Consider the following 12,817-nt stretch of genomic DNA (forward strand, 5'->3'; position numbering starts at 1 on the left):
ACAAATCATTAGTTTAATGAAAGTTCTTAAGAATATGTGACTTATTAAGGGCAAACAGAAAAATTTTGGAGTTATATCATATTTCTTCAACACCAATAAAATGGTTGGGAAACCATGCAATTTGCTCCGAAAAGAAGTCTGACAACATTTTTGTACTCAACTTATCCATTTAATCATTTGTGACAGAAACAATCTTATGCAATCTAAAACTGTCAACCTTCTGACCCCTTCTGACCAAACAATGCTGCAGGCTAACATTTGCAGACAATCGATAAGTAAATAAAAATAAAAAATCGAGAAATTTCTTTGACCTTGACCTTAACTGATATCATTTTCATATAAAAGTTCCAAGACTAAACAATGCCTGTAATTACCTATAAAGAAACAACAGTAAAAGGATCAGAATTATCATTCTGTAAATACATTGTGATAAGAATAATAACTACTCCCAAAATAATAGCTTCTCCCTCCAAATGTCAGCTGCCAGTTGTGTTTTTATAGAAATAATTATCCTTACTTCAGATTCAACACTTGTTTTCACAGAAGCAATTATACGAGACATTTTCATGGCAGTAAATCAGTATTTATGCATCAAAAAATCTACTCTGATGTGAGTGAACAAATGCTGGTAATTTAGAAAATCCCACTTTTATTTTATAGAAGTTTTTTGTTCAGATGTGGAATTTCTACAAAAAAGTCTAGCAATATTGTAATTTAACAGGGATTGTAGTCCTCTTCAGTGAAAAATTTTAAATGTATAAAAAAAGATTCATGCATACTCTTCATGATTACCAGCATTTACTTCACATTTCTTGTACAATCCTTACATGGCAGACATTTTTTGAATGACTTTTGAACATTTCCTATGAAACTTATTTAGATAAATACTTTTTAGCCTGTCACCGATGAAATTTATGCATTGGCTGACAAATGCAAAATTTCTGAAACACTGTGTTTGTTGGGGTTAATTGTTTTTTTTTTATACAGTTATTAAGGTAGTCTTACTGTAATGCTTTCCCGTCAAAAGATTTCTAACATCAGCTTATATCGTCAATTCCAAAACATTATTTTTACAATCTTTGGTATTCAATAATTTTTAACCGTTTGTAGTCGGAATTTAGTTCATGGCAATAAAGCCCAAGACTTTAAAAAAACAAGAGCCAGTTGAACCGGGTGATGCTCTCCGACTAGGTTTTGGACACGGAAAAGTATATCTTTCATAGTTTCAGAGTTATGTCCCAGACAAAGTTCAAAGTGTGATAATTCCAAACTTAGGCAAGGCAGAGTAACTGTTCTTTGCACTGCACTTCTATTCAATGAGATCTATCTACCGACTTGCGCGCAACACGTCGTCTCAATAAGGTGATCCTAACTGTGAAATAGTTGTAAAATCCGACTTCAAATAACTAAGATATGGGCCGGACACGATTTTGCTGCAAGGTCATGCTGTGACCTTGACCTTCAAGGAAGCGACCCAAATATTGCGCGCGACACGTTGTCTTAATATGGTGATCATTTCTGTGAAACAGTTGTAAAATCCAAATTCAAAAAACAAAGTTATGGGCTGGACATAATTTTGCTGCAAGGTCATGCTGTGACCTTGACCTTCAAGGTAGCGACCCAAATGTTGCACGCGACATGTCGTCTCAATATGGTGATCATTTCTGTGAAATAGTTGTAAAATTCGACTTCAAAGAACGAAGTTATGGGCCAGACACGAATTCCGGACGGTTGGACTGACTGACGGATAGACTGACAGGCAATCCGGCGACTATATGCCCCCCCCCCCCCCCCTGAAATTTTTTAGGGAGCATAAAAATCTAAAACATAGAATGTTTACATATGTTACTAAAAATATTAAGATATTATTAATAAAGCAAAAAACAACATACCCATCCCTGTCAACATCACACTGCTTTATATGTATTAGACATGCTGGAAACACACCCTGTAAACACATGCATAAAAATCAAATACATGCTTTTGTAAGCAAATTAAGAATTTATGTTTAAAAATAATGACACAAAACGTTAATGACAATCTGAGTTTTAAAAATTAAGCAGAAATTTTCTTAGTTCTCTAAGGGGATTAATTCTCTAAGGGGATTAATTCAGAGAAAAATCCATTCCAGAGTTAGGGGTCTTGGATAATGACCAACAATGCAGCGGTTGTTAACTCCTTGAAACGGAACTGTCATGCAAAACCTTTAAAGCAGGAATTTTCACAATGGGGAAATAACTTATCAAAATCAAAGCTAAAGTGACGGGTCTTGCAGACAGACCTTCATTTAAGATGAGGGTAAAGTTTCAAATGAATATAATCATTTGTTAAAAATATTAATAACTGATTATATAGTCTGATGAAAGTAATCAATTTATAATCAATTATACATGTTAGTGATCCTCCACCATCCACAATTTTTAGTTTTTAGGCATAAAAGGACTTTTACCAGAATTATACCTTTATAATCACTGCCAGTGTTATAGGTCTCCATTTGACTAATTATACAAGGAAAGTTTTAAGAGAATACCATCAGTGATTAATGAGATATAAGGTTGCAAGCAAAACCTTAACTCTACATGTGCCAACACCAGAGTAAGAAAAATAGCTTCACTATTCCTCTAATAGTTCAGCTGAAAATTATTCAATTTTCAAGAAACAAAACCTTGTAAAGGTAAGCCTGCAAAATGTTTTCAACCCATGCCCTCTAGATCTGATTTTGTGTAGCCTTTGCCTAGGCCAGCCTGCAGTCTATGCAGTCTTACTTAAGGCTCTATAAATGCTGACTGACAAACTTCACTTTTTCATCTAGATATCGATATACACAAAATTGGAAATGGACAGTTTAATAAATTGATGCTGAGCAAATTCTTTGTTTATCCAGATTAAGATGTGATGTTTAGCAAAATTTTAGAGAAAATACACACACAAATTTTCAATTTCAGACCTTATCACTGGACAAAAAAAAAGTTGGGCAAAGATATATGTTGGAATTCTGTTTATCTAAAATCCTAATAATTGGATTTCTTGAATTCAAACCATGTATTTAGACTCAATAAGTTTAATCCTTTCTGATGTTTAAAGTCTATGTCTAGGAAAAAAAATTCATAATTTGGTCAGAATTACTTGCTCAGACATTCATGTGGGAGTTAGTTGTTTGACAAAGCCACTAGCTTGTTAAACTTCAAATATGAATTACAATAGTGAAAAATAGTACCTATCCTGGAAGTCAAGAATGTAACAAAGTTATAAACTGATGTTTGTGTTTTGGCTTTAATAGACAGGTGTATCTGTATATTTAGATATCTGTACGGTTTTTTCAGTAGTTTTGTTGATAATATTCAAATGTATACAAGCCTAGGGTTGAACTACATGTAACTGTACGAATATTCTGGTAAATCAAGGCTTGTTGAAACTATCTTAATTTTCTTATCATTTACACAAATTTGCTTAATATTAAATTTTGTCTTTTGAATTACATTTACATTCAGAATTTTAAATTGTTTTTCTAAAAATAAAATTCATGTTACGATACAATCATTCCTGAGATATTACAGATTACATTTATGTTAAGATAACTTATTGCATGATAAACAAGAGCCACCGCCGGGCGGGGGCAACGCTCGACTTTTTACTTTTTCTAAAAGCAAACAAAGAAATGTTTGAACAAATCTTAATGTTTCCTTTTTATAAATTAAATCGGTCTGTCTTGTCACATTATTTTTGTCAAAGTATGAATCCTTTCCATATATATATATGGAAAAAAAAAGTCGAGCTAATAAATCATATTTCTTTAAAAACCTAATCTTTCATTTTTTTATACTTATAACTCAAGAATGAAATTTAAAGTTCTTAAACAATCTGATTGCTGAAGTCAAACTTCATTCACTATTTGTTCCACAAAAATAAAAGGGAGGCGGGTCTTTGAGACAGAGTTGTTAATGTTGCTGATGTCAAATCACTTGCGTGAAGCAAATGTGGGTTCAATTCTTATCATTGGGTTCAATTCTTATCATTGGGTTCAATTCTTGTCATTAGATTCAATTCTTGTCATTAGGTTCAATTCTTGTCATTAGTTAGATTCAATTCTTGTCATTAGATTCAATTCTTGTCATTAGATCATTAGATTCAATTCTTGTCATTAGATTCAATTCTCGTCATTAGATTCAATTTTTGTTGGGTTCAATATTACTATAAAGTTCAATTCTTATTGTTGGATTTAATTCTTATCATTAAGGTTGAATTCTTTTATACCGGCTAATATTATATAATATTCTGTACAGTTCGCTTATGGATGTTTTAGGTCTGAGGTTGTACTCAGAAGCCTACCCTTACCCAAGAACATATAATCATGTATGGTGAAGCACTTGAGGTTTTCATTTAAATTGTCAAGTTAGGACAAAATGATCATAACAGTTCACATTATATATACTGTCACTTGAATCTTTTTTCCATAAAAAATATTTGATTCAACTATAACTAGAAAGGTATCCAAACAACAGGATGGACAAAAAAAAGAAGAAAAAACTGATCAAGGAAGTATTTAACACTGATTTTGCATTCCATAGTTATTATGTACAACCTTAAAACACTTGTTATCAGGTAAACTCAAAATAGCCTTTGATAATAAAGTAATAAATTTTCTTCATTTTATGACCATCATCAAATTCCAAAACTGGCACCAATATATATCATGTACAGATATTTAAACTGATTTGAAAAATAGATGGTTAATTTGGGTCAAACAGACAATATTTAAAAGACCATAAAATATTACTTCAATCTCCTGCATTTTCTACATCATGGAATTACCCAGATGTTAGGTCATTGAATAGGAATTGTCATGGGAATTGATACCCAGGTGTAAAGTGAACATATACTGGGTAGGGAAATTACCCAGATCTTTGGTGAGCCAAAAGGTGGGGATTTCTTATAAAAAAAAAATCTGCTGGGCCACCCAGCCTTAAGCCTGCTGTTGGCAAAATACTTTTATTCATGCTACCAGTGTAGACCCTGTAACAAATTCAGTCAGCACATCTGTGCAGTCTAAACATGGTTTGCTATTCAGTCAGTACTGAGAATAAATTGAAAATTTCTGTAAATATGGTGAATGGTTTTGTCCAGGTTGAAAGATGGACAAGTCCATTTAAAATATTGAGAATGATAAAGGACGCTTTACATACAAATGATCCTCCATGATCCTTGCATGAATTTTACTCTAAAAATTACTTAAATTAATGCATCTAAGGGCATGAAGCAGAAAATTAAAAGTGTTTAGAAAGATAGATATGCCTTTAAGATACACGTATTGAGTATTATAAATAAAGGCTAAACATACAAATGATCGTACTTTTGCATGAATTTTACTCAAAAACTTACTTAAATCATAGCTAAGGACATAAAGTGTCTATAAAAATAGATATGCCATGTCAAAACATTATTGCCAAGTTTTAAATGAAGGAAAACTTTTATCCAAAGAAAACAACATTACTGTAACAGTTTAATTTGTACTTAAACCTTTATGATTTAATTCAGTGGGTAGATCTAATATACATGTATCACACCTACACTTGTTATATTTATAACTTAAATGAGTGTATTACTCATTAAATTTTTTTTAAAGAGCACCTATACAGCTGCATATCAAGAAATTATACTTCAAATGCTCATATGAACAACGCCTATCTTAAATGTTTTAACTGTTCCTACTTTAAATTTCATTTTGATTCTGTAAAATATCTTGGAAATGTTGAACAGAATCAAATGTAATAGAGTAGCTTATATTAACAACAATGATGACAAATGATGTCATGTAAAAACAATGAGGTGAAAATTACCACATTTTTTCAAGGTATCCCATATCACTACATAAGGACTTACTACAGCGTTTTTTGAGCAGTACCTCTAGATGCTTCTTTAAATAAAAAATATCGCTTTTTTCACAAATTCTTACAATTTTCATTCATGATCCTACATTGTATATAAATCAGTGTGAAGAGATGAATCAGATGTCTTAAAGTGCACTTAGGCGAGTGAAAAGGCGAAATTTTATCATTTAATGATTCAGGCGCCTGTCCGGTATGTACCAGAATACAATATTTAATGTGGTGCTCCAACAGTTTTTTAGTCATACTCTCTACGTAATGGACTTTTCCTGCTCATTGAAACATTTAAGGATTTCAATACCGTATAAATGTTTTTTTCTGCGGGCTCCAAATTCTGTAGTTTTTCTAAATTTTAGCATGTTTTTATTTCTGCAGACTTTATTTCTGCAGCACATTCTTTGGACAAAACGTGATTTAAATTCTGCGACTCGTCTTATCAAAGTCTAAGTCTCACTTCTTTACCTATTTTATTTGCACATATATGTACTCATTCGCATTTGTTTATCATCTTCATCGCAAAACTGTATAGTAATTACAAACAATTATATTGTTTGCTTGCAAACAAATATAATGCACAACAATAGAAAAGTATGCATCTTTTGATCAGCTTGAAATGACGTGTGAAAAATATACCCTGATAGTATCTTTCATTTGATAAAATTGATAGACATTTACCGGGAATCAGATGAAAATTAAATTATACGACGATTATTTAGCAGTATAAGGGTTAAAATGGTTTGATGATTTAGTGGTAAACAAACCTTTTAGCGTATCTCAATTCCTATATATGATGTTTAAATATCTTTATTCATACATTGGCATAATTTACATCAAGTGCATCCTTACAAACACAGATTACATACTTAAGTCGACAGCAATTTTATACAACTTGATGGCCCGCTAACCATTATTATCTGTTAGTCGTTATGACTTTAGACAAAACAGGTCATAATGTAGGGCATACATCGTAACAGGTTAAAGAATTAAACATGGAGAAATATTTTGCGGTTATTATTTCTGCGGTGCTAAAACTGACCGCAGAATATGCAGAAATAAAGTCACTACAGAAATAATCACTTATATGGTATGAACAAACTAAAACTGAGCATGTTAAGTCACATTCCATAAGAGGCGGCAGGCTTGCATTAATAAATGCTCGAATTCTAATAAATGCCTAAAAACAAAATCACTTATAGCTACAACTTAAACAATCTTTTATAATATTCCTCATTACGTAGGTGAAAAAAATCTATAAGCTGCCAATAAAATGGATTTCAATTACTTAAAACCCTCTCATAAATAAATTCCACTCCTGATATTAAAACAATAAAATGATACATAAATTCTAAGTAGTCCTCTTTTAAATCTGATTTCTTGTCGAAATTACTTTAAGTTTTTATTATGTTGTGAAGTATTTCGATTAAACAATTGAACTCTTCAATTGTAAATAAATAATATATTACAATGGAATTAGATTTTCTCCAGTCATTACAATTTTTCTTATATATTTGCATCAGGAACTTTTCTGTATTTTTTTTTGGTCCTTTTTTTATTTGCACTGTTATATTTACATGTTGTGTCTTACATTTGCATTTTCTTATATTTGCAAATGACTTTAATTTGCAATGACATTTTCTGATTTATGCATGGCACTTCCTTCTATTTGCAATAGGATTTTTTAATATGTGCAATGGCACTTTCTTCTATTTGCAATGGGATTTTCTGATATTTTTCAAACACTGAGATTTTCTGAAATTTGCAATGGCACTTACTTCTATTTGCCATGGGATTTTCATATACATGCAATGACACATTCTTTGATATGCACTGTTTATCTTATATATGCAATTGCACTTTCTCCTATTTGCAATGGGTTTTTTATATTTGCAATAGGATTTTCTGATCTTTGCAATGGCACTTTCTTCCAACTGCAATGAGTTTTTCTGATATTTGCAATGGTACTTTCTTCAAACTGCACTGAGTTTTTTCTTATATTTGCAATGGTACTTTCTTCCAACTGCAATGAGTTTTTCTGATATTTGCAATGGTACTTTCTTCAAACTATAACTGCAATGGCACTTTCTTCCAACTGCAATAAGTTTTTCTGATATTTGCAATGGCACTTACTGCAATGGCACTAAAATTCTACCAACTGCAATGACTTTTTTGACATTTGCAATGGCATTTTCTCCTTTATGCAATAGGATTTTCTTAAACAACTGATTCTTTCCTGAATAAGCTCTAATATTTTGAAAAATGCTACTTCCTTTAAGAAACTGGATGCTGACAGCTCTAATAGTACCTTACTGCAATAATCTTTTTAATAGAATCGTAATTTAGTTATCTGTTAAAAAGCGGGTCTTAGTATCAATTACAGAAATCTTAACCGCACATTAATAACACATGGTGACCAACAGTTTTAATAAACAATCAATCAAAATGCATGTGAACTAGAATAACAAGTTCTCGCCTTGTTATTTTCAGTGTTCGGGATGGAAGTTTACTTGAATCTTAAAAGTCGGGACCGAAAATTCCTTTCGGCATATCAGGAGTCTCAGTAGTCAATGTTTGATATAAACAAAGTTTAAATAAGAAGATAAATAAGCCGCGTCATGACAAAACCAACATAATGCGTTTGCGACCAGCATGGATCCAGACCAGCCTGCGCATCCGCGCAGTCTGATCAGGATCCATGCTGTTCGCTTACCGACTCTATTACAAGTAGAGAAACTGATAGCGAACAGCATGGATCCTGATCAGACTGCGTGGATGCGCAGGCTGGTCTGGATCCATGCTGGTCGCAAAACCTTAGTGACGCGGCTCAAATAAGCATATTGTCAGGCTCTGTGCGAGTTTAACTTTGAGTTACTATTAGAGTCAATAGTATTTTTCTTCCATTATAAAATTAGGATTTTTCTATTTTGCAATGGGATCTTTCTTATATTTCCAATTTGAATTTACAGTTTATTTTGAAAAATTATTTCATTTTATACAACAGCTTCCAGATTTTTACTCATTTTTGCCATGGGATTTTTTTATTATATTTGAAATGGAATATTTTTTCTATTTACATTGGAAATATTATAACACTTGCAAGGGGTCAAATTTTCCTTGCATTTCGGATTTATTCTTTTATTTGCAATTGGAATTTTCTACTTCCATATGGATTACCATTGAATTTACAAACAGTATATTTTGCAATGGGAGTTACCAGTATATTATTAATTTTGCAATGGCATTTTCTTTCTACCTGCATTGGATTTCTTTTCTTTTGGCATTGGGATTTTCTTTTCATTTACAATAGGATTTTCCTTATGATTAATTACAATGGGATTTTTCTCTCTTTAAATTGGGATTTTTAAAAATATTTGGTATGAGATTTTTCTGATTTCATATTGAAATTACAGTTTTTTTCTCCAATAAGTTTTTTCTTATCTAAAATAAAATTTATCATATATTTTGCAAAGAGATTTTTTTTTCTTGCATTTGTAATGGAATCTATTTGCAATGGAAAAAATTTCATGTATTTGCAATAAGTTTTCTTCAATAAACATTTTTCTTTTCTTGGAATTTTTCCTTTGTTTGCATTAGGATTTTTATTTTTATATATTACTTTATTTTACAAGGCTTAGATAGTGGTCACGAATGTGGTGGTGTTATTTTCTATGAAAAATTACAAAAAAATGTTTCACAAACAATTTTCTAGCAGCTGACTTACCAGCACTTCGGGATTTATTGTATTGTGAATACAATTAGAATTTCAAGAAGTTACAGACTTTATAATATGAAGTGTTTTAACACAATAAGACTATGGTTTTATCCCATTAGCTTAAAATTCCTGTAATCTCAACAACAAAAACTTAGGAAAGTGTTTAAGTATCCAATATTGAGTACATCTAAGAAGTTGGGAGGGAGATCTACTGTAGAAAACAATTAGAATATACAAAATGTACTTAAAGGCAATTTTGAAATACTTGTTGTTTTTAATTCTGTCCTTTCATGAAGGGATTGGAAATAATTTTTTGACATTAATAGTCCATTTGATGTAGGTATAGACCAATAACTTACGTGACAAATTTCAGATCATTCTTACACTCTGTTTTCCCAGAATAACTATTTCACTTGTGAACAAGAGCCACCGCTAGGCGGGGCAACGCTCGACTTTTTACTTTTTCTTAAAGCAAACAAAGAAACGTTTGAACAAATCTTTACATTTCCTTTTTATATTTTTAAAAGGTCTGTCTTGTCACACTAGTTTTGCCAAAGTATGAATCCTTTCCATAAATAAATGACAATAATATGAGAATATTATCAAAATTCAGTATATATATATTTATACTGGAAAAAAAAGTCGACCTAAAAATGACCCAAAATCAAATTATGAATGGCACAATTTTTTTTGGACTTTTGGACCTAAGTGGAGACTGTGGAGCAAAAATTTTTTAAGACTTTTGGACTTAAGTTGAGTTCTTTTAATACATGCCAATCAAAAGGTGGGAACGTATGTAAAGTAATTTAACATAAACTGCTGGAACCAAAAGTATTTGGCACCAGCCAGCACAATCATAAAGCCTGGTCAGGCTGTGTACTGTTGGTAGCTCACACATTTTGTATTTTAATACTTAAATTCCTTAAGTTTTAAATGGACTGTTTCAAATTTGAAGTTTGGCAAATCCATTACAAACATCTAGTATTTTAAGGACTGTTTATTCTTTCTTTAATTTGATTTTAACACATATTTGGTTATAGTAATGTAGTCAATCAAACTTAAACCTAACTAACCTGTGTAACAACCAATTGCTCCACAATAGTAACTGGATTGTGATTAACTTGACCACTGGGTTGTGATTAATGTGACCACTGGATTATGATTAAAGTGACCACTGGATTGTGATTAATATGGCCACTGAATTGAGATTAAAGTGACCACTGGATTGTGATTAATGTGAACACTGGATCATTGTGATTAAGGTGATCACTGGATTGTGATTAAGGTGACCACTGGATTGTAATTAAAGAGACCACTGGATTGTGATTAAAGTGACCACTGGATTGTGATTAAAGTGACCACTGGATTGTGATTAAAATGACCACTGGATTGTGATTAATGTGACTACTGGATTGTGATTAAAGTGACCACTGGATTGTGATTAATGTGACCACTGGATTGTGATTAATGTGACCACTGGATTGTGATTAAAGTGACCACTGGATTGTGATTAAAGTGACCACTGGATTGTGATTAATGTGACCACTGGATTGTGATTAATGTGACCACTGGATTGTGATTAAAGTGACCACTGGATTGTGATTAATGTGACCACTGGATTGTGATTTAAGGTGATCACTGGATTGTGATTAAAGTGACCACTGGATTGTGATTAATGTGACTACTGGATTGTGATTAAAGTGACAACTGGATTGTGATTAATGTGACCACTGGATTGTGATTAATGTGACTACTGGATTGTGATTAAAGTGACAACTGGTGTGTGATTAATGTGACCACTGGATTGTGATTAATGTGACCACTGGATTGTGATTAAATTGACCACTGGATTGTGATTAATGTGACCACTGGATTGTGATTTAAGGTGATCACTGGATTGTAATTAAAGTGACCACTGGATTGTGATTAATGTGACCACTGGATTGTGATTAATGTGACCATTGGATTGTGATTAATGTGACCACTGGATTGTGATTAAAGTGACCACTGGATTGTGATTAAAGTGACCACTGGATTGTGATTAAAGTGACCATTGTGATTATCTGGATTGTGATTAAAGTGACCACTGGATTGTGATTAAAGTGACCATTGGATTGTGATTAATGTGACCACTGGATTGAGATTAAAGTGACCATTGGATTGTGATTAATGTGACCACTGGATTGAGATTAAAGTGACCACTGGATTGTGATTAAAGTGACCATTGGATTGAGATAAAAGTGACCACTGGATTGTGATTAAAGTGACCACTGCATTGTGATTTTAGTGACCACTGCATTGTGATTAAAGCTTGAAGCTTATTTGAACTGTTCTCAAGTCTGCTGTACAGATCTAACCAGTACTGCAATGTTGTTTCATGTGAAAACTTGGTCATGACCCTAATCAGCAACCCTAATCTGTTGTTGTTTTTTGGTGGGTTTTTTTCCAATTTTTAATCCCATATAAGTGTAAATATCATTATCATAAAGCTCTTAATGAGAGCTTAAAATGACAGTTTAAATAGTCCAATTTTTTTTTCTAAATCAGAAGATATGGTATTTTGAAGATGTGAAAATTTCCTTTTTATTTAGTAAGGTTTACAAACATGATCCATCAGACGCAAACATCTTAACAATAAGGTCATAGTTCTGCATAAAACTTTAAATCAATTAATGTCGTAGTTTCAGTAACCTAACTACCAATAGGTGCACATTCTGTTAACATAGCAACAGACATATGAGGAAGTAAAGTCACCAATTATAATATGTACTGTGATGGAAAATAGATTCAACCAAGCAGAAAATTACTTTGTAATTCAATTTACTTCTGTTTACAGACTGGTCCCTTACATTACATACTTCAGTTATTATCAGGATGAAGGAGAACAATTACATATTTGAGAAAAATGTCTGGAAGATATAACTTACAAGTATATGTATATAAAATATATATCTGATAAATAATCAGCGTTTTCTCTAGAGAGCGGTTCCTGCGTTTTTGATGCAGTATTTTTCCATTTGACGCGGTAATATCATAGCCGTGTGTGTTTTCCACGACGCAAAAGGGTCAAATATGACCCCCAACAATTTTGGACATAGAGAAAACACTGAAATAATGGGTTTTTTTTAGCTTTGAGTTAAATGGAAATATAACTTTGTCATACAATATTATACTTGGATGTGAATGAACATTCACTTTTTTTTTGGTCATATTTTTATGTCAC

At 32.0% G+C, this 12,817-nt stretch overlaps 1 protein-coding gene across 15 annotated transcripts in view; it reads right to left on the minus strand.

Moving 5' to 3' along the window:
• Positions 1-12,817, minus strand: part of LOC132726843 (dedicator of cytokinesis protein 3-like) — a 146,569-nt gene that overhangs the window by 104,959 nt on the left and 28,793 nt on the right. For all 15 annotated transcript variants that reach the window (XM_060712222.1, XM_060712220.1, XM_060712223.1 and 12 more), the window contains exon 4: positions 1,893-1,948. In XM_060712222.1, coding sequence (XP_060568205.1) covers positions 1,893-1,948 — 56 coding nt within the window. The remainder of the gene's footprint in view (positions 1-1,892; positions 1,949-12,817) is intronic.

The sequence above is a fragment of the Ruditapes philippinarum genome, unplaced genomic scaffold (assembly GCF_026571515.1).
Source record: "Ruditapes philippinarum isolate M1 unplaced genomic scaffold, ASM2657151v2 ctg651_1_1_1_1, whole genome shotgun sequence".
In the NCBI taxonomy this organism is placed as follows: domain Eukaryota; kingdom Metazoa; phylum Mollusca; class Bivalvia; order Venerida; family Veneridae; genus Ruditapes; species Ruditapes philippinarum.